At 46.0% G+C, this 27,925-nt stretch overlaps 1 protein-coding gene across 6 annotated transcripts; it reads right to left on the reverse strand.

Moving 5' to 3' along the window:
• Nucleotides 1-27,408, reverse strand: UBE2D4 (ubiquitin conjugating enzyme E2 D4 (putative)). 6 transcript variants are annotated; one of them, XM_065932890.1, is made up of 9 exons: nt 27,226-27,408; nt 15,829-15,892; nt 12,002-12,033; nt 11,835-11,912; nt 8,646-8,751; nt 6,864-6,957; nt 5,354-5,395; nt 4,452-4,482; nt 1-663 (listed from the first exon to the last, which is right to left on the reverse strand). In XM_065932890.1, the coding sequence occupies exons 1-8, from the start codon at nt 27,376-27,378 to the stop codon at nt 4,455-4,457; spliced, it is 597 nt and encodes a 198-aa protein (XP_065788962.1). In that variant the 5' UTR covers nt 27,379-27,408; the 3' UTR covers nt 1-663; nt 4,452-4,454. The 6 variants fall into 6 exon arrangements, with proteins under 6 accessions (XP_065788962.1, XP_065788961.1, XP_065788960.1 ...); XM_065932889.1 differs by having other exon boundaries at nt 1-3,111; XM_065932888.1 differs by having other exon boundaries at nt 1-4,482.
• Nucleotides 27,409-27,925: the final 517 nt, after the last annotated feature.

Consider the following 27,925-nt stretch of genomic DNA (forward strand, 5'->3'; position numbering starts at 1 on the left):
TTGGTAGAAAATAATAGGTTTTTATTCAAAGTCTTCATCCACAGAAGTGTCAGTTAGCAAGAAAATAATTTTCTTAAAAACCACCAGGATTACATCTCTATGCTCCAGTCACACATGGCCACATTATGACAGAATGGGAGAAATGAAATCATTGATTTTCCTGCCCTAAAAAGAAAACTTATTTATGCTGCATAGTAAGTAGAACGCAGTAAACAAATACTTCACATCTTGAGAGATTAAAAACAAAACAAAAACCCCCAAACCTTCCTAGTTGAATCCCTGTTAAGATTTAAACAGAGGGTAAGCAGTCAAGGGTGGAAAGGTGGGAAGGCTGCAGTCTTGAGCTTGATCTGTGACTCAGGCCCGCAGGTAGGGCATGGCCAACATGGTCTGCTTGTCATTTAAGGCTTGGCTATGAGGGGCTGCCAGAAGTCAGTATGTGGTGTCTCACAGAAAGGGCAAAGCCACTCCTTCAGGAGAAGCAGTGCTCTTTTCTGCCATCCTAACCCTTTACAGGGAGGGCACACTTGCTGCTCACATAGCTCTTGCTGTGAGGGTCAAGCCTTGCTGAAGCCTCGACCTCAAAGACCTGGAGACATGCGTGCATCAGCCAAGCTCCCTGTTGTAGACAGATGAGCCCATAGCAAGGAGTCGGCAGAAATTCTAGAAGGTTCAAAGGGAACAGAAGGTACAGGTGATGGGGATTTTGCAGTTTAACTACAACTCTGCCAACATTTTAAACCCAAAGATGTTGACAGCTTATTGTTAGTTCCTCCTGTTTCAGGATGGTGTCCTGAGCTTGCTTCGGGTCACATGGCATGTGGGATCACAGTTCCCCAACTAGGGATTGAACCTGTGACCCTTACAGTGGAAGCACAGACTGCTAACCACTGGACCACCAGATTATTCCTACTGCTGGATATTTGACACAGAAGGAAGAAACAGCCAAGTTCCCTCAGAAGGGTAGTTAGGCTTTCACCCCTTGCCTCTGCCACCCCCAACTTTACCACCCATGCCTCCATCTGCATCCTTGTTTCTGAAGCTGGTAGATCATTTTGCCCATTAAGCACGCCTGGCCTTCTAGTGCCCTAGCCAGGTCATTACTGCTCCTGGGAACAAGCTTTGACATGAGGCTGGGCCCAGGCCTAATGTCATTCCATTCCTTTCTTCATGTGGATCGAGGGATAGATGCAGCTCTGTGCCTCTGTCCTGGACCCTAAGAAGTCCCCAGCCCAGTGACGCTGCTTGTTTACCTGGGAGTCTAGGGTGCGAAATGGTTTTACACACCAGCTTATATGAACTATGCCATCCACTTAATATGAAAATTGCCATTCATCCTGCACTCCTCTGCCTTTAATGATTCTCCAGAAGGGTGAGCCCTGTGACACCCAGAGGTAGCAGGGCCCCAGTTCCGGAAGGGCCGTGTGCGGGAGTGTCGCCAGTGCTGGGTGAGCCCCCAGAATGTGCTGTGCTCGCTGGGGAACAGTCCTCTGCCTGTGGCACCTCCTCCCTGTCCGTCCACCAGGCCCTACCCTAGTTTTAGCTCCTTCCTGAGGCCTGTGTAGTTCCTTTCTTTGCATAATTCTCTTCCTTCCCCCTCCCCTTCACACCTTGTACTTGGCAAGTGCTCAGTCATTGCCTTGATAAAGCTACCTAAAATTAAAGTAATGACAGCCAGCAGTGATGGACATTCCCCATGACTAGCCCCTTGAGCTACTGTGGTTGCAGTGGGGTGGGCAGCACGGGTGAGAGGCAGGCTCAGAGAGAGCAATTCTGTCATTGCCCCCTAAAGTTGAGCCCAGCCAAGCTCGCGCACCCAGAGGTAAGCTCTGTTGCAGGGAGCTGGAACAGGTCAAGTGGGCCTATCTGAAGGTAAGGATTAGGCGCCTGGGAGAAGTTGGGTAGAGATGGGGTGAGATGGGGACGTGACATTTTTTAGGAAAGTCAAGAAACCACTATTTGGTTTGAGAGCAGGTTTGCAGATTTTCTGTAGCTTTTTAGTTTTAATAAAATCCCTCTGCCAACAGAAGAGAACCCCCAACGGTGGTCATGATGAGGCCAGCAGACTAGCTGGGAAGACCACCAGGCCTGAGGGAGCCAGTGTGCCTGCCTGCATGGCACCAGGCTGCTGCTGTGAGCATGCTGGTGAGATAGGTTGGGGCCCGGGTCCCTTTACTGGAGTGCTCACACCTGAACAAACATCTTGAGCAAAAGAACACAAAGAACCTATACAGGACTAAAAATAACTTGAATGCACAGTTGAATTCTTGAATTCTGACTAATGCAAAAAGACCAAAACCCAACTGTCACTTCTGAGGTACGGGGAGCAAAAGCAGGGTTCTGCACATGATCCTTGCACACAGCACCACCATGTGGGCTGGCAGACCACCCAAGCCACCCTTCCAACCTGACCCACTGGTCCGCCCCACCCTCACCTATTTAAGGGACCAGTTCACCCTGTCACCTGCAGGGGTCAAGCAAGGGCACTGGTTCACTTGTTCTTACTCCCCACTGCTGCAGCGTGAGTTCCAGTAAAGCCTTGCCTAAATTCCTTGTCTGATCTCTTATCAATTTCTATTGATTAAAGAGTCCAAGGACTCAGGTTGGTAACACTGGTAAGCCATCCTGTTTCTCAGACAGCTTTCATGGCTAGATCTAATCCTCATTGATCCCCCACCCAGTGCTGCCAGGGAGGAAGCATGTGTCACAAAGAGAAGAGCTGGAGGAACAGAGGCACCGAACAGGGGGCAGGTGAGGGCAAGAGGGACAAGTGGCCCGTGCTGCTCCCAAGGCTTTCTCTGCCTCTACCAGAACAGGCCTTCGGGCCAGTCCTTGAGCCTCTGTGGTCAGGTGGTGTGGGATCCCATGGTGCTGACACATGGGTCAGCTGTGAGTTGCCAGGCCCATTGGACATGGGTGTTCTGGTGTTTTAATCCCTTGTTGGGAGATTTTGACCCTTTGCCATATCCTTGGAACTCTTGGGTCTTCCTGTAGTCTGCCAAAGGATCAAGATCACAGCTCCATCCAGCAAATTGAGACACTTTTGGCCACAGTTAAGTCATTTGTTCATGTTGGATTAATTGCTTAAGATCATGCAATTCCCTGGTATCTCTGGTCCATGGAGAAAACAAAGTATCACTGCACAGTTAGCTTTTCAGATGTGCTATTAAGTTACTGACCTGAGACTCGCCTTGGAAACATGATATATATACCTGTGTGATACCTGGGAGCTGCCTGCACACAGTGCATTTTAAAATAAGGGTTTCAACTTAACATGCCTGTCCTTCAGGCTGACCTGAGCCCTGGAAGGCTTGAAAAGCAAGTTTCCCAGGGGTAGAGAGTCCAGGGAACTTGCCAGGGACAGGAACATCACTGTGGTGGCCTGTCCATCACTTGGCCTGGCACGAGTACAGGCCTGTCCAAGTACAGAGTGCAAATCAAGCAAAGGGTGAATGGTAATTCATAATCAGGATCCCAAAGGATAATTTTACTTTTTCGACTGCATTATCTCCAACAGAGATAGCAGGCTTGGGAAAATTTTAACTAGACAGAGAAAATTCATGAGCTTCTGGGGAGTCATAAGCTATTATGCTTGAAAGGCTGAAAATGGCACCCTCCAATTCAACACCAACTTGGGCCTGGATATTCCTTCTCTGTGCCTCTGACTTGTCTCTGAAATTTGAATCTGTCCCACCTTCCTAGGCTTTGTTACATTTGGTTCAAGGAGTATTATGACCACTGTCTGAAATGGCAGAGTTGTGTGATGGCAGTGTTCCCAGGGGACATCCGAAGTTTATTATTTTAAGTAAAGACCAAAGGGGTAGCAAAGAGAGAAAAAATTAACAGGGCAATCCTCACCATGGTACAAAGCAGGGAGTGGGGCCCATGGAACACAGAAAGTAGCCTTGTAACTGAGAATCCCAAATGGGGACCCCCATAAAGTAAATGCAGACCTGGCTCAGACTGCTGCCTGCTTTGCTAAGGAAGTGGTGGTGACTAATCCCAGCACTCCTGCTGGAAAGCAAGAACAGTGAAGTTGTGCTACAACCTAAGAGTTTCCGGAGCAGGTCAGGCTCACGTGATCCCCTAGCGCTGATCCCCAGGTGCAGGGTCTGTAGGCCTTCTTCCAAACGCCACAGACCTGGCCATCTGGTTGGAGAATTTCAGTGTTTGTCCACTTCCTGGTCCTACTCACCCAAACATTATTCTCATATGACTGCTCTGGGAGTGGACTAGCTTTGAAAACCACTTAGAAAAGACTAGGCCAAATTGGACTTGAGAGATGTGAAGTCCCTCAATTTCCCTCCTCTCTTCAGAGGTTCAATTAGAATAATCCCTTTACTACCCTTCTCCTCACTAACCTAATCTCAAACCTCTGAACTCTAAAGGCAGCTCTTGAAATGGATTACATCAGAAACTTAAGAGAGGAGGCCAGTTACCCGATGGGCTACCTGTTAAAAGTTTCCGTATCTTCTGTTCTGCCTGGAAAAAAAAAGAGACTTCAATGTCAGTTATCATTCAGGGTTATGAGTGCATTACATTTTTATTTACGTTTCACAGCACCCCTCTCTCCCTGTGTTCTGTTCAGGGAATGGCTCACACTCTGACTTCATGTAGGCTCTGACTGGGAGGAGGTAGGGGTGGTGAAATCTCATCAGATAGAAAAGCATAACCCAAATCTTTTCAGGTTTCATAATTTTGTTCTTGCTTCTAAAAGGACAGTCATCTCTCGTGGCGTGTTATGTGCTTTATATCCTGACTTTCTATTTACAGCTTCTTGGTGTGGGGCGAGAGTGCCAGCTCGTGGCACTGCTGAGGAAGACTGGCGGGAGCTGTGGGGCAAGGCCTCCACTTCCCAGTGACACTGTTTCCAACTCCCAGAACTCCTGGGATGAGCTGAGAGTCCTCAGGATGTGGCTTGTGGCAGACACGACGTGAGGAAAGCCTGCCCGCTCCTTCCTGGGCACCGAGTTCTAAAAGGCAAAGAGCATGTGGTAAGGGGCCAGACTGAGGCCCCTGTGTGGCGCCATGGCAAGCGATGCCGCCTGAGTGAGGCCAGGCAGGGGAGGCACCCAGGTCCCCCCAAGAGGTGAGCAGTGAGTTGGGGTGGAGGGACCGATTCCAACGTAGCCAGGAAGGCTGTGGATCCCAACAGTGACTACTGATCTGGCATCAGAGACATGACGTTGTCAAAACCACGATGGCTGAGAGTGGTACCAACATGCTGTGGTTGGAGAAAGTGGGTAATCAGCATTTGTTTGCAGAAGAGATGACGCTCTGGGAGTGGCTCAGCCAACAGCTCAGCTCAGCTTCTCTTGGACAATGTCTCCTGTAAAACCTCTGAGGCACTTACATAGCATATTTCTGTGTCCACTCTCTTGCTAGTCTGTTGTACCTGGAAGAAAAAAAGCAGAGGAAGTGACACCCTCATTCATAATGGTCACTTCCTTTCAATGTGCAGAAGAGAAAATAACTGATATAGGGGAAATGCTGTTGCTTCTCATCAAATACCTAAGACGGATGAATGAATGAAATAGACCGCCTGGACCAGGAACATGCCATTCACGGCCATAAATCCCGAGCTTGGTGAGTCCTAGTAGTTCTTCACAACTATCTGCTGTGGAAGATTTAAGAGCGTAATAGACCTCCTCCCTCCCTCTCTCCTGTCTTTCAGCATGGATGCATTCAGATCAGGAAGAGATACACAGAGGTCAGGTTGGGAAGTCCCTGGTATCCAGCACACGAGCTCCATGAATCTGGCCACCAGAGTGTAAGTCAGCACCACCGCTGGCAGGCACAGGGCAGGTCTGGTGCCCGTTGAGAACATCTGCATTTATCCACATTACTGTAATGAAACCTGGTGCCGTGACACTGTAAGAGAGCTATGTAATCAGAGGGGACAATGAAGAAAATCACTTCTGGTGTATCTAAAATATATCATAATAAGTGTTGAAATAAATACAAATTAAGATCTCGTCAATTAAAAATCACTTTGTCATACAGGAGAACTGAAATGAGGGAAATTATGAGCTCTGTAAAGGTTTCAAGAAATATATGCTGGAAAAATCACATTCCATTCTAATCTCTTTAGACAGAAAAGAAGTAATGAACTAGAAGACCCACTGGAGAGTTCTTTAAAAAGCCAGCAACGCCACCCTCTGCACCCCCGTCCTGCCGCCACTGCTGACGCCTGGGGCCCTGCCAAGTCCAGCACTTTCTCATAGTGCTGTCAACGCTCAGAGGTTTTCACACAATGTGCCTGCCTCAGCAGCCACAGACATCTGCTCAGGCTACAGGGCACATGGTTGTGTCTGGCCACATGAGTCAGAATTCTGCAGTCATGAGTCTGGTGATCAGTACTTAAACGCAGAGTCGGCAGCGAGGGTCTGTCAGCAAACCAGGAGCACACCGCCTACCTCTCAACCTCAACTAGCAAACGGGGCACAGGAGTGTTTCCCACCTCCATCAGCCTCGGCCTCACCCTGGGCATATCTGAGCAGATACCCCATTTTCTTGTGATGAAGTCCTTGTATTTTAATCCAGAATTTTCTTGCTGTCAGATTCTTCTGCGTCCATTCCTGGCTGACCTCTGACATTACTGGCCTCAAGGGCAGGTTTGGCAATAATATTTTAGGATTCAGTAGCAGCAGCTGATGTGCTATCCAGGAGGGCTTTTATCTCTTTTTCCCTCCTCAGAGTCAAAGGATATGTTAGTGAGAGAGGGAGGAGTCTCAGTCCAGCTCAGAATGGGCAGGATGCTGTCCATGGGAAAACCTCGTTGGCCTGGAAGCACCAGCTCAGGGTATTGCTGGGAGCTGCCTGGAGCAGCTGGGGCCCAAAGGCAATCCAAAGAGGACACGTACTTCTCTCTATCAGCCTTGTAGGTATGGGCTATCTCTGGCACCAGAGGGTCATCAGGGTTGGGGTCGCAGAGCAGAGAACAGATGGATAAGAGAACTGGAAGGAAAAGAAACAATGAGTCAACTGCAGTCACAAGGCTCCCAGGTCACCCCAGGTTCAGTGAGCCCCTCAACTTGAACTCTCCGTTGACAGAGCAATTATTTTGTCTTCAACATCCCATCAAAATTATTCTGATGTCCCAAGAGTCATGAATGTATTTACTTTGTCCATCTATCAGCTGAACAGCAATTTTACCCTGTGGTGTCCCGGTTATATCTGCTCTAGGGCACTTCTGGCCTTCCTTTCCTGATCTCAAAAGTTCTTTGGCTCTGTGCCATGTACCTTTGTTGTTTAGTCCCAGGGGCCCTGTTCACTCTTAAAGAAACCAGAACGCAGAAGATTCTGGTGACTTGTCCAAGGTTACAGGCTTGGAACACCCACCAAAGGGTAAAAACAAGATTCGGAACCAGGTCTGTGTGACTGCCAAGCAAATGCGCACTGCCCTGCACTCTCAGTTCTGCTCTGCACCTGTGAGGACACTCACACCAGGGCTGTGGCTGGAGGCTAGGGAAGCGGTGCTGCTGGGTTATCAGGGTCCAGGCTAAATGCACTGTCAACCCTAGATTTGCTCTGGAACCCTCTGTACAGACAAGTATCATCCTTGCCTCAGTGAATCCATCCAAGTCCTGACCACAGTTAAACTATGGCAAACCAGGTACATTGTGATTGAGGGATGATTTGTCTTTTTAAAGCTATTCAACTCTCCTGCTGTTCTGAGCTCAGAGGACGTGTCATGAGAGGGCTAGTTCCTTCCTTCCTTCCACATTCAAGTGCCTACTCCTGGCCATTCTGATTTCCTCTCCCTTCTTTCTTAGAGTGTCCTGACCCCCACACCCAAAGGCATGCTAGGCAGTGGGGTGATGATTCAGCTCAGAGAGGAGCAGGCCCCCAGTGTGGAGTTGTCTCCTGGAGGCCTGAGGACTGGAGCCAGCTCTGCCTCCAGGGCATCTGCACCACCACACGGGAGTGGGCAGCTTTCCCTCTAGATTACCGTGCAGAGTTTCAAAGAGCCTGCTCCGGTCAGCTGTCCTGGTGCCTTGGCCCCCCCTCTGCTGCCTAAAGCTCTGCCACCTGCATTGCCTCACACTCCACTGTGTTTGTTGGCCTCTGGTACCCTGATTCTCTCAGGTTGCTTTTTTTTTAACCACCTCACTCACTCCACTGACAGGTAACTCACACCCTCTGTGTTCAAGTCTCAGGGTTCATACAACCACGTTCAGTCTATCTTAGTTGGGAAGGAATATCTGCATTCCTTAAGCCCAGTTTAGACTGGTTGCTTCACCCTCACGCAAAGCACCGGCACTGTGTCTTCTTCACTCAGGGCTGGTTCACAATCCATGTTGCATAAATGAATAAATGACAGAATGGAGGAGGCAGTGTAATATTTGCCTTTCTTACTTTTAGATCAAAAGTATAAACAGGATCAATATTTTCTTTTGCACCCATGCAACAGTCTGGCTGGAGCACCCTGCAGCAACAGATCCAGGTGGACACGGTGGGGGCGGGGAAGGCACCACTTTGGACTCCTCCCGTCTGGGCTGTGACCACGGGCTGGGACCGAGGCTGCTTCCCCGAAGCCTGAATTTGCTCTCAGGAGTGCGGGGGTAGAAACACTGCCGTGACGGAGATGGGCATGAGACAGGCACTCACAGCATCAGAACCTGGTGCACACATCTACCTTTTACCTTTTGACACCGTCAGTGCTGGAGACCACTGGGACCGCAGGATGTCAAGGCAGATGCTGCCGTTGCTGTTGATGTTGGGATGATAAATTTTGGTTGTGAAAACAACCTGCAGAGATGAGAGACCTCACGTCAGACAGGCCACAGGGACATTCTAGATCGTATCTGTCTGGAAAATGAACCAAGTAAGGTGGAAACGACCACTACTGGGACATACCTGGCCCTGCACAATCCTGGGTGAGCTGGGCATTATTTCAAACCAGAATGGGATATAGGAGGGTGCACCTGGAGGAGAAGCCCCCTAACCCATTCCCTGCTGGGCTTTTGAACTAGACGTGGGGACTGACACCATCTCCCCCAGAGTAGTGTGTTCTGAGGGCTAACAAGAAGAGCAATGGCCAGGACTCAGAAGTCTTCTTGAATAATGGAGTTCTTAAGCCAGATGATGAATACGTGGGTATCCATTATATGATTATCTACAATACTTTACATGCCTGATAGTTTATAATAAAACAGGATTTTTTGTTGGTTTCATTTTAAAACAACTCAGAATATGAGGAGAGGAAGGCTGTGTATGTGAGGCTCAGCATTGTTACCAAACGACTTTTTCCAGAAGGGGCTTCCCTGGTGGCTCAAATAGTAAAGAATCTGCCTGGAAAGCAGGAGACTTCCTGACCGTCCCTGGGTCCGGAAGATCCACTATACCCACTGAAGTATTCTAGCCTGGAGAATCCCCTGGACAGAGGAGTCTGGCAGGCTACAGTCCATGGACTGTACACAGTTGGACATGACTGAGCGACTAACACTTTCACTTTTCACTTTTTTTCAGGAAGCATCAAACTTCCAAAGTGTCTCAGGCACTAAATATTTGCCTTATTCTTTATTATCTCCTGTAGAGAAGATCATGCAACCTTGCCAGATTCCCCCCACAGACCCAGAAAATTCTTGCCAAAACAGCAATCTTACTTTATCTTGTTCTCCTATGGAAAGGAGATTTTTAAAAAGACAGAAACACTTTCTTCTATTGTAGAAGACACAACATTTTGGCACACAACTCTCCTTGTTACAGTAAACCCAACTCACAGGGCTGACTTCAGTCTCTAATAATAGTTGCTGCTTTTGCTTTGTCCTTGGGCAATCAGGAACCCTGAAAATGCCCAACAGACATACAGAATTATGTCCTATCTGTTTATTTTAAAAAAGATCAGCAGCAAGTTATACACTAATGAAGGGAATAAGATGCTACTTTACAAGACACTGCAGCAAGTCTCAATAGGGAAAGGGGAGAGTGGGGGTAGATTCAAGACCACGTAACGTGCGTTTTCAACCAAACCCCTGAAATAACAGTTATACTTAAGAGAGGCATTTTACTATCTGTCCCCCTGTGCCCAGCACAACCCAGTCTTCTTCGCTAAAAGCTGGCGAAGTCTCCAGAATCTTAACCACATTTAACTCTGATTTAAAATACAGAGGCACCAATGGCCTCTGGTGGCAATGACCAGGGAGAGTTGTGGGCTGGGGAGCCCAGAGGGGCTTCTTCTCATGGCTTAGATAGAATGTGCACACAGGGGTGAAGGGTCTGACTTTAACTGAGCCATCAAGGTCAACCTCAGGGCAGTAAAACACACCACAAACCCTGAGACAGGGGGCCCTGGCACAGATTCAAGACTTCTGCGTAAGTCTTCCTAAAATGCAAAACCTTAGGTCAATCCTGAGAAAACAGCACACGAACCCCAAATGGGGGGGTGGGGGTGGTCTCTGACAATGATCAATACTTCTCAAGAGCATCAGGGTCATTAAAGACCAGAGGAAATGGAGGCTCCGTTACAGACTGTGGAGATGGAGGAGACAAGACAATAAATACAGCGCAGGGTCCTAGAACACGAGGAAAATGGGTAAAAAAGTAAGGCCATCAGTTTAGCTCTGAGCATGCGGCCAACACTGACTTCCTGGATTTGATACTTGGACTTCAGTAAAGTAAGATGTTGACTTCAGGGAAAGCTAGACAAGGCATATATGGAAAGTCTGTACTATTTTTGCAACATTTTTCTAAGTCTAAAATTGATTTAAAATAACAAGTTACCAAAAAATAGGCTGACACATCTGGGCTCAAGTCCCACCCTCCACTATAAGCCACACCATTTTCAGGAAATGGAGGGCCCATTCAAAGCCTCGGCTTCCTCATTCACAACCAGGACTGACAATTTTATTTTAAAAATAAGAATTAAAATATATATTGGTATATGAAGAAAAACCCTGGAGGATGTACACAAGGCTATTAGCTGTGATCTCTGGGGATAGGTTTATACATAGACTGATTTCCATCTGTATATTAGTTAGTTCTCCATATGCTCTAATTTTAAAATAACCCACTTTTATCAATTTTTCCATCAGAAAGATAAAAATATGTTAAAAATGATATGAATAACATACAAGCACTGCTGTGTGACCACATCTGCCCGTGCTGCCGGCTCCACCTTGGAACATGCCACCTGCTCTGCCTTAACAAGCCTACCCAGCCTCTCACCACAGCAGAATAAATGACTGCACGCCATGGGTCCCCTCGGGCTCATCCCACCCCCAAACCAAGGCTTGCCCTCCAGTTCCCTGTGACGCTTCCCATGCTCTGGGTGAGCCCACCACCACCTGCCCTCACAGTCCCATCCCACCTTCCTGCTCTGTGCTTCTCCTCAGCAGGGCCTAGCTCTCACACTAAACTTCTCCCACATGAAGGCAGGGCTCCTCCAGGTGCAGGGAAGAGGTGACTTGCCAGGGTCCAAGGCCAGCTTCTCTCCACCCGTGGACACTCAGGGCCATCCTGTGCAGTTCAGGGTGCTGAGCAGCATTCCTGGCCTCCACTAGATACTAGAAGCAGTATCTCCCCACCTCCCATCTCAGGCTTCATTACCACAAAACCTCAGTGTCCCTGGGGCAGGGGCTGAGAAGTCCTGTCCGAGACTGAAAGGGGCTGCAGAGAAGGGAGCTGGAGCCTGAGACACATCCTAAGTCAGCCACCCCATAAGGAACACCCCTGAAAACATGGCTTCAGTAGGAAGCCCTCACCACACCAGCCCTTGCTCACAGGAGGAGTGAGTCCTGAAAGTCCAAGCTGTACTCCCGGTGGTGGATAAGGGCCCCTGGGAAAAGCCCCAGGTGCAGTTTTCTGTACCTGTCCCTATCCCCTGTCCTCACCTTTGGGGGCTTGAAAGGATAATCGGTAGGGAAGTGGATGGTCAGGAAGAAAACGCCTCCTTGGTAAGGACTGTCATTCTGGAGGATGAGACACCAAAAGCAGATTAGTACATGTGCAAGAGGCCCAACAGGCAAAGCAAGGGCTGCGTTCAGCAGCTGCTACCTACCGGGCCCATGATGGTGGCTTGCCAGTGGAACACTGCAAGACAAAAAAGAGACAGGAACGTGAGCCTCTCCAGCAAACACGTCTCTCCACCAAAGAGGAGCGGCTCTGTTCAGAGGGCGCTGATCACATAGGCCTGTCCTCACTTCTGACACCAACCACCGCTGTAGGGGTTTCTGTAATTTAACTGGACTCCAGACTCACCAAAGATTGTTGTGCTCACAGCTCTGATTTATCACAGTGAAAGGCTGAGGTCAATGTCAGCTGAGGGAAGAGCTCATGGGGAAAGTTCCACGCAGAGTCCAAACATAGACCTTCAACTGTCCTCTTCCCTGGAGCCCCGGCACCGATGTGTGACAACACATGGAATACTGCCCACAGGGACGCTCACCCCTGCTCGGCGTACAGTTTCTACTGGAACTCCATCATGTTAGCAGGATGGATTAATGGACTATTCACATGGCTGATCTATGTCTCCAGTTCCTCTGGCAATGATCCAAAACCTCCACCTTAAACCAGCGGGCTGGTCTGTCTAGTGTGGCCTGCCCCACCCAACTCACATTGCTGGTTTGGGTCAAGGCCTTCAGCTAAAACAGACAGTCCTATCAGGCAGGGTAGTTTAGACATCACCTTCCTGAGGCTAGGGACAAACGCAAGATCTTCTAAGGACAAAATTAAATTCTTCACTATCCAGGTGCCAGTAAACTACAATTCAATCTTCTCTCTGCATAGAACTAAGCCTTACGTCGGCTTTAACCACTTTCCACATCACTTTTATAAATCTCTCTTCTCAGTTCTTCACTATTTACTCTGAAGCCTTCTCCAAAGGGTCTCTTTCAAGAGTCAGTCGATGCCTGTGGCCCTGGGGCTTCAATGTGGCTACTTCCCGCCTGTGTCCTCTCACACCTCCAAGAGCAGCCCTCGTGTTCTTCCCTCCCAGGTTCCCACCAACCTGGTGGTCAGGCCAGGTCCCTCCTTAGAGCATCAGAACTTTCTCCAGCTGCACATCACGCCTGCAGCCCTCTCTGGAGTCATGCTGCTTTTACTGCTGTTCACAATCCTAGAAAAGCTCCTGCGCACTCAGCAAGACTGGCCTCGAGCAGGCAGATGACTCAGTTCCAAAGCTCCCAGGACACTGTACTCCAGTCTTTGTGGAAAGTGCCTGTATACCCCCCTTGGGGGGCTGCTGAGAGCATCTGAGGGATCTGTTATTCTCTAGGGAATTCTGTCTCATGGGTCCATCACAGGTGTGAAATCAGCCCCAATTTTCAGACCTGGTCCTGTACTGGGTTTCCTGCCATTTAGTCAAATATCTCACAGACTCTGCCCTTGCCGGCAGACAGGAAATTTCCAAAGCATGAGGAGGGGAAGGAATTGAAGGGACAAGAGAAGAGGTTTCCCAAGCCCCTACAGGTATCCAAAGATAGTCACAGAAGCCCTTGCCCTTTTTCAAATGTTTCAAGAAATGCTACTGATGGGAACACTTTTATCTAGAATGAGGCTGCCTAAGCTAATAAAGTGTCACTTCTTTTTCTTTTGACTGCTTTTATTCCAACTCATGCTAATCATTAGCTGGTAGGTATACATTTTCCTAATCATAGTAGAAAATGGAATTCCTTATTAAATAAGTGTTTTTTGATAATTAATATACAGAGAAGGGGAGGAGTAGATAATATGAGTGGCTCCTTCTGGCAAACAGGTGACCCTTTGGTCCCATTCACTTTAACTCCTGAGGTCTGCTGAGGGGCTGAGAAGAACCCAAAGGCACAGTCAGAACAGAAGGCTCCAAAAGAGAGAGGAAGAGAAAGGAACTCGCAGAGGGATGCTGGAAAGGGGCTGTTAACTCACAAGGCAGGCATGAAATGGCCCCAAAAGGTTAGCTAGTTTCCAAGACTGTGCAAACCTCATCAGAACTCAGGTACTGAGTATGGAGGGCGGCTAGACTCTCAGATAAGACGGCTGCTTCCTAGCACAGGGCTGCAGGGCAGGGTGAGACTGTGTGGTGCAGAATACCAAGGGGTATCTTTAGAAAGCGGAGGCTGAATCATCACCAGTTCAATCTTATCAGTAACCCCAGTTCACATTATTTTAAGCAACAGGTAAGAGGGGGGAAATATGCTACTGAGACCTGTGACACTTGGAAGGACAACACAGATCAAGTAACAAACCGGTGAAGCCACACTTGTTCACTAACTCTGCATGTGCAATGGGAATCATTTCTGTTCTGCTCTAAAGAATTCTTTAAACTCTCACATAAAGCTTTTGGAATCCTCCATTTTCAGTAGCTGTCTGCCCACTTTCACTTCCTCTAAGCATCAGCCCATAGAACATGCAGAACACACACATATGACTTCTTCCTCACATATGACTACTTCCCTCTTTTTTTTTTTTTTTCCATCTCTGTGAAATTTTTCTTTCTTGCATTTTAACACAATAAAAGTTTTAAAAAATGTAGCGTATGGCTTCCCTGGTGGCTCAGATAGTAAAGAATCTGCCTGCAATATGACAGACCCAGGTTTGACCCCTGGGTCGGAAAGATCCCCTGGAGAAGGGAATGGCTACCCACTCCAGTATTCCTGTCTAGAGAATTCCATGGGGTTGCAAAGAGTTGGACATGAAAATGTAGCAAAAATATGCCATTTAAGTCATTTTTAAGTGTCAAGTCAGTGGCATTAAGCGTGTTCACGATGCAGTGCAACTACCAACATTATCCATTTCTGAAACTTTTCCATTACTCCAAACGGAAATTCTGTACCATGGAATATTTTCCCATTTCTGCCTCCTCTCGGCTTCTATAAACCTCTCTACTCTACTTTCTGTCTCTATTATCTGCCTTCTCTAGCTAGATAGTTCATATAAATGGAATCATATAATATCTGTCCTTTCGTTTCTGGCTTATTTTATATGGCATATTTTCAAGATTCACCCATGTTATTGCATGTGTCAGAACCTTATCTATTTTTATTGCTAACTAATATGCTATTGTGTGTGTGTATATATATATATATATATATATATATGTATGTATACACACACACATATATACCACTTTGCTTAATCATTTATTTGTTAATGGGCATGCGGGTACCTCTGGGGGATTATAAACAACAGTGCAATGAACACTGATATATGAGGTCTGTTTGAGTACCTGTCTTTAATTCTTTGGTGTCCTTGAAGGGCACCATCCCTCTTTTTACACAGTCTCTCCCTCACCCACCTACTTTTCCTTCATATGCAGCTATTAGAGCCTCACAGTAAAGGATGAGCATCCCAGAGCCTGAGATGCTCAGAAAGTAGAGGTGAAGTGGGATAGCGGAGTAGATTTGGACTATCCAAGTGTTGCGCAGCATGGCCTACGGCCAGCTGGCTACAGAGGGCGGCAGAGGGCTGCCCACTGCAGCTCCTTCAGTCTCCCCCTGGGAGCAGAAGTGGGAGAAAAGAACTGTCCCTTCCCTTCGCAGAGGCAAGGAGCTAGCCCCATTCCCCACCCTTCACCAACCCTCCAGTTCCACCCCCAAGTGCAACAGCAACAGATCCTCCATGATTAGCTTCATGACCATTTTTCCAGCAACGCCCCAAGTTTTATTTGGCTTTCCAGATGGCTTTCTTGTGCCCCAGTGGAAGGAGATGGTGACTTCCAGCAACATCTTGACCAGCCGGGCTACGAAGTCAATGCATCTTATGAAAAAGCTACTCACAAGTAAAGGAAGAGAAAGCAACAGTAACGACGATAGGTTTTCTTAAAACAAAAAACAAAAGAACTGAGGGCAGATAAATTTGGGGGTCTTAACTGCAAGGCTCATGGGATCTGGAGCCCTGAAGGGTACTTACGATCGTCTCCCACAGGTCCTGCAGAGCACTGGGCGGGGGGATCCCTCTGCAAGTCAGTTAATTCCTGGAACACAAGATAGTGAGCTCAGAGCTGGGGTGTGGACCGGGGATACTGCTCCACACCCCACACATGGCCACAAGCGCATTCTCCTAGTGGGAGGGGGCTTCCAGACTTCAGGAGGGGGCGAGCTTGGCTAATGAAAACAAGGATCTGCTCATGGCTGTGAAGATACGTGTGAAAAATGTATTACCATTTCCAATTAATAAGCTAGAAAATTTAGAGGTAAAGAGGTTAAGTTACTTACCCAAGGGCACAGAGCTGAGAGGGGGCAGCGCCCCAACACCACTCAGGTGGAGAAGGGCAGGGGCGAGGCTTTAGCTCTGAGCTCCTCAATGCAAGCACTTAGCCCAGGGGAAGTGCCCAAGTAAGGAGAGGGCGCCTGTATTTCCATCTCTCTGCCCCACTGCTGCCGTACCCACCACTGGTTGTACAGGAGTCCTAAGGCTCCAAGTGGGAGATGAAGGACATGTGAGCCAGTGAGTACACAGCTATACTATATACCAATGGGGGAAAACAGGAATTACATCATAACTAGATTCCCTAAATGGAATGCAACTTGTGGATACAATCCCCAAAAGTTATCCTAGCCCAGCATGAGCCTCAAGGTCTAAGATTTTGGGCAGTGACTTAAAAACTAGTTTACATGTACTAGGATGTTTCCTAATACTCCTCACTCTCCCCAGGTTGCAGACCTGGGTAAACATCTTGTAGTATCCAGAGGGGTTCCAAAGAGAAGCAATGAGGCACAAGGAATGGTTCATCAGGTTGCAGGGAAACTTCTCAGAGGATGGCAAATCCCAGGGTCTAGGGCATTATGCATGAAGTTTAAACCTGGCTGATCACATTCTTCCTTACCTGAACAGTGCTTGAAACTGAGCTCATCCACAAAGAACCTCGTGACCCCACCTTGTAATCTCTGGGCATGCTGATCATTCTAATAATGCCTGCCTCTCTGGCCATTCCGTACTTATCCTACCTACACACAAATACAAATTGGCCACAGTGGGAAAATTTACATTACAGAAGCCAGCAAGTACCACAAGTCAGGGCCAAGTTTTATCCCAGAGGGTTGGTTTTTAAACACCTAGTAGTATACCACTGGTTAGTTCTTAGCTGCTGCTGCTGCTAAGTCGCCTCAGTCATTTCCGACTCTGTGCGACCACATAGATGGCAGCCCACCAGGCTCCCCCGTCCCTGGGATTCTCCAGGCAAGAACACTGGAGTGGGTTGCCATTTCCTTCTCCAATGCATGAAAATGAAAACTGAAAGTGAAGTCACTCAGTCGTGTCTGACTCTTAGTGACCCCATGGACTGCAGCCTACCAGGCTCCTCAGTCCATGGGATTTTCCAGGCAAGAGTACTAGAGTGGGGTGCCATTGCCTTCTCCGTCTTAGCTAGGATCTAATATATCTAAATAGGTTACTCTTGATAAGCACTAAGTACCCAGCGTTACTAGTTGTCACAACAGAAATGAGCTTGGGGAACAACTAATGTCAGGTGAGGGGACCAGAGGACATGCTCAGAAATGCAGCATGCCTGCAGAAAGCTCCACAGAACAGCTCCTCGCCTGTTTACCTCTGCTTTGGGCTTCCACAACTCTACAACCACTCTGTAGGAGACTGTTCATACTCTGCAATGCTGTATGAATGAATGAGCTCTGTGATGAGGCTAAAGGAAATCCTGAAGAGATCACATGAGCAACTGGGGGCAGGAAAGCTAGCAGAACTGGCCAATTCCCCCCAACTCACCAGGTTTCTCCATACCTCCAGGCATCTACATGGGCTGTTCCCTGTCCATAGAAGGCAAATACCTTGTAAAGGGCGTGGTGAATGGCTACTAAGAATTGATGATTTCTGAAGGCCCAGAAGTGGGTCTCAACTGACAGAGACTCCAACTAGCACCAAAGAGTTTCCAATGCTAACTGGCATTTCAAGGAAGAATAGTGTGATTTGAAAGAAATTAGTCTACCAATATACTGCATTCTTGTGCTTTCCCAATAGAGGCCAGAAGATCCAGGTCTGAGTTCCAGCTCTGTCACTGTGAGAACAACTTGGACCTCTTTGGGCCTCTGTATAAATTATCTGTGAGTTGTAATTACATTTGCCTACCAACTGGCCAGTGCTAATATTTGGCTATAATTTTGTAATATTTATAATGTACACAAATGTAGCCAGTAAAAAATCAAGGATGACAGTGTATAAAGGATTCAATTATTAGCATTACAATAAGAAAAATGAGGAATGTACAGAGATACCTAGTACTGGAAGAGTACAGAAGAAACTAATAAGACTAACCACACCCTGGGAGAGGAACTGGGTGGCTGGGGGCAGGAGTGGATGGGAGAGTTTTCCCTGTAGACTCTCTTGCATTTTTTGAATTCTGAACCATGGGAATTTATTACCTAAACAACAAATGCACAAATATTTCATAAATTGTAAAGGACTAAGCAGGTTAACATTGTATAATACTTATTGTTATAAATAACACTGATGATAAGTGAGTCTTGAAAAGGAAAAAGGTTAGAGTGGATTACCAGAAGTAAACAGTGAAGCAAACATAGTACATGCTCTTTTCTTTCACTGTGCTGTACTCAATTCAAGATCAATGCAAGACACAATCTTATAGACAACTAAGAAAGAAAACACACTGGCAGTTAAACTCAGACCAAATGCATTCTTTTCTTTCCATCTTTAATTGGATAATCTTTTAGTCTTGCATTATAAGAATTTTTACATATTCTGGATATATATCCCTTTTCAGATATTAATATTTGAGAAATACTTTCCTCCATTCTGTGGGTTGTATTCTTGCTATCTCTAAGTTTTTTTTTTAAGTACAGTTGGTTTACAATGCTGTGTTAGTTTTAGGTGTACAGCAAAGTGATTCGGTTATATAATTTTTTTTCTTTTTCAGATGCCTTTCCATTATAGGTTATTGCAAGATATTGAATATAGTTCCCCAGGTTATACAGTAGGTCCCTGTGTATTTTATACTCTGTATCTGTTAAACCCAAACTCCTAACTTACCACCCCCTCTTCCCCTTTGGTAACCATAAGTTTGCTTTCTTTTTTCTCAGAAGTTTGTTTTCTATATTTGGTTTCTACTTTGTAAATCAGTTCATTTTTGTAAAATTAAAAAAAAAAAAACTCCACATACAAGTGATATCCTATGAGATTCCTTACACTTAAAACTTTTAATTTTAATTTGAAACTAAGCTTTAAGTCAAAGCTATGGTTTTTCCAGTAGTCATGTGTGGATGTGAGAGCTGAGCACAAAAGAATTCATGCTTTTGAACTGTGGTGCTGGAGAAGATTCTTGAGAGTCCCTTGAAATGCAAGGAGATCAAACCGGTCAATTCTAAAGGAAATCAACTCTGAACATTCATTGGAAAGACTAATGCTGAAGCTCCAATACTTTGGCTACCTGCTGAGAAGAGCTGACTCACTGGGAAAAGTCTTGATGCTGGGAAAGACTGAGAGCAGGAGAAAAAGGCAACAGAGGATGAGAGATGGTGGAATAGCATCACTGACTCAATGCACATGAGTCTGAGCAACTCCAGGAGATGGTGAAGGACAGGGAAGCCTTGCATGCTATAGTTCATGGAGTTGCAAAGAGGCAGACATAACTTAGTGACAAAACAAGAACAAAAAGCTTATTACTTTGGCTTATGATTTATCTTTAAATCATTCATGCATACCAAAAGGAGTGGAAAACAAGTGAAATAAATAAATGGTTTCTCCCCGTTTAGAGTCTATACTAACCCTGAGTCATGGGTATCCTCACAGTCATCCCCTGTGCCTGCCAGGCAATGGTGATGTGGCAATTCTTAAAGTCCTCCATGAATGTTTCTGGAGTTTTCTTACAGAAAGGTCCACAATACACAACGTTTTGTACAAACCTCAGCAAATATAGGTGAGCCAGTCTCACTGACTAGAGGGTATATGGTATCTTCCTTTCTGTGGTCTATGAAGCATTTGGTTAGCGTGGCATGGAAATAAAGAACTGCAGTCCCTTTTCCAGAAACATTTATTCCATTAATATAAAATTTACTCCCCACTGTTCCGTTTCTGTGCCTGTGTTCACAAAAGCTTTACTCTTCAGCATTAAACCAAAATATCTTTTTGGAGACATTTTTAAAGCAATTAAACTCAACACATCGACAATGCACTTAACCTCAATATACACTGCTGTGACATGGCTTTCACACAGTGACAATCAAGTTACTGCCAGTGATTTTAAGCAGCATCCCAATTTCAGAGATGTGAAAATGTAAAAAAATGTTCATTTTAGAGTAGATGAAAATACGGTATTATCTATACTTTCCTGACTTTGCAAGTTATCTCTAAAGAAAAATTAACATTTATAGGCAGACCATTACATTTACCACTGTGGACAAGAATCCCTTAGAAGAAACAGAGTAGCCCTCATAGTCAACAAGAGTCCGAAATGTAGTACCTGGATGCAATCTCAAAAATGACAGAATGATATGTTTGTTTCCAAGGCAAACCACTCCAAATCTATGCCCCAATCACTAATGCCAAAGAAGATGAAGTTGAACAGTTCTTTAAAGACCTAAAAGACTTTCTAGAGCTAACAGCTAAAAAAAAAAAAAAGAAAAAGAAAAAAAGATGTCCTTTCCATCATAGAGGACTGGAATGCAAAAGCAAGAAGTCAAGAGTAACAGGCAAGTTTGGCCTTGGAGTACAAAATGAAACAGGGCAAAGGCTAACAGAGTTCTGCCAAGAGAACACACCAATCATAGCAAACACCCTCATCCAACAACACAAGAGACGACTCTACACATGGACATCACCAGATGGTCAATACCAAAATCAGACTGATTATATTCTTTGCAGCTGAAGATGGAGAAGCTCTATATAGTCAACAGAAACAAGACTGGGAGCTGACTGTGGCTCAGATCATGAATTCCTTATTGCAAAATTCACACTTAAATTGAAGAAAGTAGGGAAAACCACCAGACCATTCAAGTCTGACCTAAATCAAATCCCTTATGATTATACAGTGGAAGCGACAGATGCAAGGGACTGGATCTGATAGAGTGCCTGAAGAACTATGGGCAGAGGTTTGTGACTTTGTATAGGAGGCAGTGGTCAAAATCATCCCCAATAAAAATGCAAAAAGGCAAAATGGTTGTCTGAGGAGGCCTTACAAGTAGCTGAGAATAGAAGAGTAGTGAAAGGAAAAGGAAAGATATATTCATCTAAATGCAGAGTTCCAAAGAATAGAAAGGAGAGATACGAAAGCCTTTTTCAGTGATCAGTGCAAAGACATAGAGGAAAACAATAGAATGGGAAAAACTAGAGATCTCTTCAAGAAAATCAGAGATATCAAGGGAACATTTCATGCAAAGATGGGCACAATAAAGGACAGAAATGGTATGGACCTAACAGAGACAGAAGAGATTAAGAGGTGGCAGAAATATATAGAGAACTACACACAAAAGATGTTAGAGCCAGATAACCACAATGGTGTGATCACTCACTGAGAGCCAGACATCCTGGAATGTGAAGTCAAGTGGACCTTAGGAAGCATCACTATGAACAAAGCTAGTGGAGGTGATGTAATTCCAGCTGAGTGATTTCAAATCCTAAAAGATGATGCTGTGAAAGTGCTACATTCAATATGCCAGCAAATTTGGAAAACTCAGCAATGGCCACAGGACTGGAAAAGGTCAGTTTTCACTCCAATTCCTAAGAAAGGCAATGCCAAAGAATGTTCAAACTACCACACAATTGCACTCATGTCAAATGCCAGCAAATTAATGCTCAAAGTTCTCCAAGCAAGACTTCAACAGTACATGAACTAAGAACTTCTAGATGTTCAAGCTGCATTTTAAAAAGGCAGAGGAACCAGAAATCAAATTGCCAACATCCGTTCAATCACTGAAAAAGCAAAAGAATTCCAGCAAAACATCTATTTCTGCTTTATTGACTATGCCAAAGCCTTTGACTGTATAGATCACAACAAACTGGAACATTCTTAAAAATATGGGAATACCAGATCACCTTACCTGCATCCTGAGAAATGTGTATGCAGGTTAAGAAGCAACAGTTAGAACCAAACATGGAACAATGGACTGGTTCCAAATTGGGAAAGGAGGACAACAAGGCTGCATATTGTCACCCTGCTTATTTAGCTTTCATGAAGAGTACATCATGCAAAATACTGGGCTGGATAAAGCATAAGCTGGTATCAAGATTGCCAGGAGGAAAAAAAAAAGCCGGGAGAAATATCAATAACCTCAGATATGCAGATAACACCACCTTAATGGCAGAACGTGAAGAAGACTAAAGAGTCTCTTGATATAAGGGGAAAGAGGAGAGTGAAAAAGTTGGCTTAAAACTCAACATTCAGAAAGGAAACATCATGGCATCCAGTCCCATAACTTCATGGCAAATAGATGCAGAAACAATGGAAACAGTGACAGACTTTATTTTCTTGGGCTCCAAAATCACTGAAGATGGTGATTGCAGCCAAGAAATTAAAAGACTCTTGCTCCTTGGAAGAAAAGCTGTGACAAACCTAGACAGCATATTAAAAAGCAGAGACAGTACTTTGCCAACAAAGGTCCATATAGTCAGAGCTATGGTTTTTCCAGCAGTCATGTATGGGCGTGAGAGTTGAACCATAAAGAAGGCTGAGCACTGAAGAATTGATGCTTTTGAACTGTGGTGTTGGAGAAGACTCTTGAGAGTCCCTTGGACTGCAAGGAGATCAAAACAGTTAATCCTAAAGGAGATCAGTCCTGAATATTCATTGAAAGGACTGATGCTGACGCTGAAGCTCCAATACTTTGGACACCTGATGTGAAAAACTGACTCCTCAGAAAAGACTCTGATGCTGGGAAAGATTGGAGGCAGGAAGAAAAGGGGACCACAGAGGATGAGATGGTTGGGTGGCATCAGCGACTTGATGGACATGAGTTTGAGCAAGCTCCAGGAGTTAGTGATGGACAGGGAAGCCTGGCGTGCTGCAGTCCACGGGGTGGCAAAGAGTTGGACATGACTGAGCAACTGAACAGAACTGAGGAGAAAGGTCCTCAACAAGACTGGACCTTGAGGATGACTTGGATACCACTGATACAAGGTAATTGAGGTTACAAGGCAAAGAACTTTCCTTGGTAGGAACCAATAAAGGAAGTAACTAGAGCTGGCTTCACAAATATGTCACTCATACTCTCTCTCAGGGACTCTTGCTGTGAAGGACCCTACCCTTGGTTTAATGCTCTGCAGTTACTGTCTTGAAATTTTCAGTAATTTTGAACAAGAAACCCTGCATTTTCACGTTGTGCAAGGACCCTGCAAATTCTGTTTCAAAACCTGGAGAAAATAACACAACTTAAAAGTGTGTCAGCTCCACAGAGGAAGCCCTGACTGCTAGTAACAAAGACCCAGCCACACTCTCTCAGAATTGGAGGTCCACAGGACTTCGGAAGTGATTTTGGAGCTCCTGCTCTATTTTTGTAAAATTCTCTGGACTGAGCAGCTCTGGGTCCCATAGCCCACTGGACATACCCTGGGAGGAAGAGAGGCATTGGCTTTCAGAAGTTCTCAGAAAGCACAGCAAATCATTTTTTCCTTGCCCTTGTTGCGAATCATTTCACATGCTTATTGAACCATCGGTTGGTAAGGGGAGCGGTTGGTAAGTGGAGCTGAGGGTGAGTCTGCCTTTCCTCAGGACTGGATCTGAACAAGAGCTCTTCTGGACAGAGGAAGGGGAGTGGCTGCCAGCAGCATGAGGCCCGATTAGGAACTGGCCTTACACTAACTATCTCCTTAGCTCTCAACGCTCAGTCCTTGCCAACCTACTTCATAGCTTTAACAAAGTTTTCTTCGAGTTGAGTACTTGTACGTGAAGTCTCACTTTATTGTTAAAAGTTTTTTCTTCAATTAAACAAGAATTCACATTTTTAAAATCTGAGTATGTATGACATTTCTAAACGCCTCTAAAAGGGACAGGGAGAGAATTACATTTCTGTTTATATTAATACTTACTTTTTGCTTTTTAAAGCAATAAATATCCTTTAGAAAAAGTCTGAAAAATACTCCCAAATCCAGTTTTATAAAAAGTCATCTGTAGCCCCATGATATAATTCTGGTTAACATTTTGATAAGATTTCATTCCACTCTCCTCTCTGTGAATGTGTGTTCCTGTAGATTATATAGTCACATGGTACATCAAATTTTATATTCTGTCTTTTCCCCCTCTTTTTTCCTTATTGTAGTTTCATGACTTTTACTCCTGTTACCCTGTAGTCTCTTCAGAAACTATACTTTTTAGTGATTGCATAATTGATTTAACTTTTCATAAAATCTTTCAGTTCAGTCGCTTAGTTGTGTCTGACTCTTTGCCACCCCATGGACTGCAGCATGCCAGACTTGCTGGTCCTTCACCAACTCCTGGAGCTTGCTCAAACTCATGTCCATCAAGTCAGTGATGCCATCCAGCCATCTCATCCTCTGTGGTCCCCTTTTCCTCCTGCCTCCAATCTTTCCCAGCATCAGGGTCTTTTCTGAGGAGTCAGTTTTTTACATTAGGTGGCCAAAGTATTGGAGCTTCAGCATCAGCATCAGTCCTTCCAGTGAATATTCAGGATTGATCTCCTTTGGGATGGACTGGTTGGATCTCCTTGCAGTCCAAGGGACTCTCAAGAGTCTTCTCCAACACCACAGTTCAAAAGCATTAATTCTTCAGTGCTCAGCCTTCTTTATGGTTCAACTCTCACATCCATACATGACTACTGGAAAAACCATAGCTCTGACTATATGGACCTTTGTTGGCAAAGTACTGTCTCTGCTTTTTAATATGCTGTCTAGGTTTGTCACAGCTTTTCTTCCAAGGAGCAAGTGTCTTTTAATTTCACGGCTGCAGTCATCATCTGCAGTGATTTTGGAGCCCAAGAAAATAAAATCTGTCACTGTTTCCGTTGTTTCCGCATCTATTTGCCATGAAGTGATGGGACCACATGCCATGATCTTTGTTTTCTGAAAGTTGAGGTTTAAGCCAACTTCTTCTCTCTCCTCTTTCACTTTCATCAAAAGGCTCTTTAGTTTCTCTTCACTTTCTCCTAGTTCTCCTTTTTACAAAACTTATCAGTCTACATGTTCAGACATATAAGTTCAAACCTACACCCTTATCTCCCTCACCCTACTCCCTGCCCTCAAGATGTTTGATTTCCAAGACAGGCAATAACACTGCCATCCAATCAGTTATCCAGGTTGTGCATCCCCCTCCCTCACTTTCACCACATACTCGTTTTCAAGTTCTGTCAATTCTACCCTTTGCACGTCATCCAAGCACAGTTCCCGCCTCGGCACCTGCTCCACGGTCGGTCACCTGGACGCAGCTTCGCTGGACGTTCTCGGCGCCCTCAGTTCCTCTCTGGCTCACTCCAGGCTACAGGTGCGCCTCTTCCTGCGACACAGATCTGAGCATATCATTCACCTGTCTCAAAGTCCTAGGATAACAGATGACCTCTTTCAGAGAATAATTTGCTAAACACATTACTTTTAGGAGAGCTGTTTATTAAAAATGAGCCTCACCCTTAGCGTACCCTTGACGCTTTTGAATCGCGATGCTAGAGAAGACTCTTGAGAGTCCCTTGGACTGCAAGGAGATCAAACCAAACAAGTCAATTCTAAAGGAAATCAACCCTGAATATTCATTGATAGTAGTGATGCTGAAGCTGAAGCTCCAATACTTTAGCCACTTGATGTGAAGAGCCAACTCACTGGAAAAGACCCCACTGTTGGGAAAGATTGAGGGCAGGAGAAGAGGGCAGCAGAGATAGTTAGACAGCATCACTGACTCAATGGACGTGAATTTGAGCAAACTCTGGGAGATAGTGGAGGACAGAGGAGCCTGGTGTGCTGTAGTCCATGGGATGCAAAGTCAGACAGTACTTAGTGATTGAACAACAACATCATACTCTTAAGAGACCCTGCAATCCCACCTCAGACAATCAAACCTAAGCTCACCATGTTGCTTTTAGTCGCTAAGTCACACCAGACTCTCAGGACCCCATGAACTATATCCCACCAGGCTTCTCTGTTCATGGGATTTTCCAGGCAAGAATACTGGGGTGGGTTGCCATTTCCTTCTCCAGGGGATCTTCCTAACCCAGGGATCGAACCACAGTCTTCTGCATTGGCAGGCGGATTCTTTACCACTGATCGACCAAACTCACCATACAATGATGCTTGTCACAGTATTATTTACTTCCTATAAAATTTTAGAATATCAGTGGCCGTTAATTCATACTGAGCACTTGATAGATTCCATGCATGTACTAAACATGTATCATCTAAGTCTAAAAAAAAAAAACAAACCTATAAAAACATGTGGACACAGAGACTGGGAATGATTAAGTTCCTTGCCTTCTGACATATATTTCCATACGTTTATTCACTACAGCTAACGAGTAAATAAATTAATGGTCATATGCTTTTGGAACTCTGACGTTAAAAACAACATGAAAAATGCCTACGTTTAATGCTATGTGAAAAAGCAGGATGTAAAGTATAATTTTTTTTTAAGAATAGGGAAAAGATTGATAGTAGATATACTACGATGTAAACAATAATATAGCATAACTGAAAATACTTTTTCTTCCTCCTATTATGCAGTCTCCAAATTCTATTTAATATATTAAATGCCCACAATGACTCCCAATTACCTACAAGATAAAAAAGTTATCTTAGCACTGCCCCTAATACCCCCACCCTAGTCCTGCCCACCCACTCCCTTCCCCTGTTCCAGCGGCACTTAAAGCCCAGTCATGCTCTCTCCAACCCAAGCCCAGCCACAGCATCTCTCCAAGACCGCGAACGCCCTTGTTCCTTTTCTGCACTTGCAAAGTTCGTACTCATCCCTTAGAATCCAGCTCCAGCCTCGACTCCTCTAACCAGCCCTCCAGACACCCCACAGGGGCATGCCCTCCTTCCTCTGAGGCCAGGCGCTACCTCTCCGCCCAAGGCGCCCGGAACACAGCGTCCAAGGTGCAGGGAGCCCGCCCCTTGCCACAGATGCGGCGCTGGGAGGCAGGGAAGGCGTGTGGACCGCTAACCCTCCGTGGCCCCGCCCGGTGCCCCGCCCCGTCCCGCGCGACGCTAACCCCACGTGACGCCGCCCCGCCCCCCGCGCATTGCGCGGTACCCTTTTAAGGCCGCGCGGGCGGCGGTTCCGCCTCCCTCCCTGGCAGGTGTTACCGTTCTCTGCTCGGTCTCAGCCGCCGTTCATTTGGCGGCCGTGGCGCCTCCGCCTGGGAGTTGACGCTTCGGCCTCGCAAGGAGCCCTCAGGCGGAAGGACTTCTTACCTTCTGGATCCTCTTCAGCGCCATCTTACCCCCGCTGCTGGGGACGGGGGCGCCTGGCCCGGGGCTGCCCGAGGCGGCCCGCTGCCGGCTCGGCCGCCGCGCAGCGCTGCAAGCTGGGAACGGCTGCTTGCGCGCGTGCGCGCCGCGGGGCATTGTGGGTAGGCGTTCCGCTTGTGGCCGGTACCGGCGCGGGCGAGCAGAGCGGGCCTGGCCTGCAGACGCTGCCGTGTCGGTTGTTGCCTTTCCTTTGCTTTATGTCGCCCCGCCACCCTATCTCCGGGTCGGCGAGGGCCTGGGGAGGCCTGCGGAGAGGGGCGCTGGTTGGTTTAACACAGGACGTGCCCGGGTCGTGCCCTTTTAGCTTCCGCCTGTGTTCCATCCCAGGCTGTCACTTATTCTTGTACAAAGTGGTTCTTGGTTGTTCTGCTTTTAACTTAAGTCTGTAAGTATTCATACCCTTTCCTTCGTTATTTGTCAAATATGTTACAGTTTTTTCCATAGAAATACATGTAATAGAGCTTTATACGCAGTGGGCTTGGAGTTGTGCATTTTCAGTAATGTTTCAGTCTATTTTGATGGATAGCCAAGGTTGAGAACCACGACCTCAAAAGTGTGCATATCCAAACTTAAACTGTGTCTTTTTCCTCCTTAAAACCTGACAGGCATCTTGGTCAGAGTTTTGGGATTAGGAGCAGTTAAT

Source organism: Muntiacus reevesi, chromosome 4 (genome assembly GCF_963930625.1).
Source record: "Muntiacus reevesi chromosome 4, mMunRee1.1, whole genome shotgun sequence".
Classification (NCBI taxonomy): Eukaryota; Metazoa; Chordata; class Mammalia; order Artiodactyla; family Cervidae; genus Muntiacus; species Muntiacus reevesi.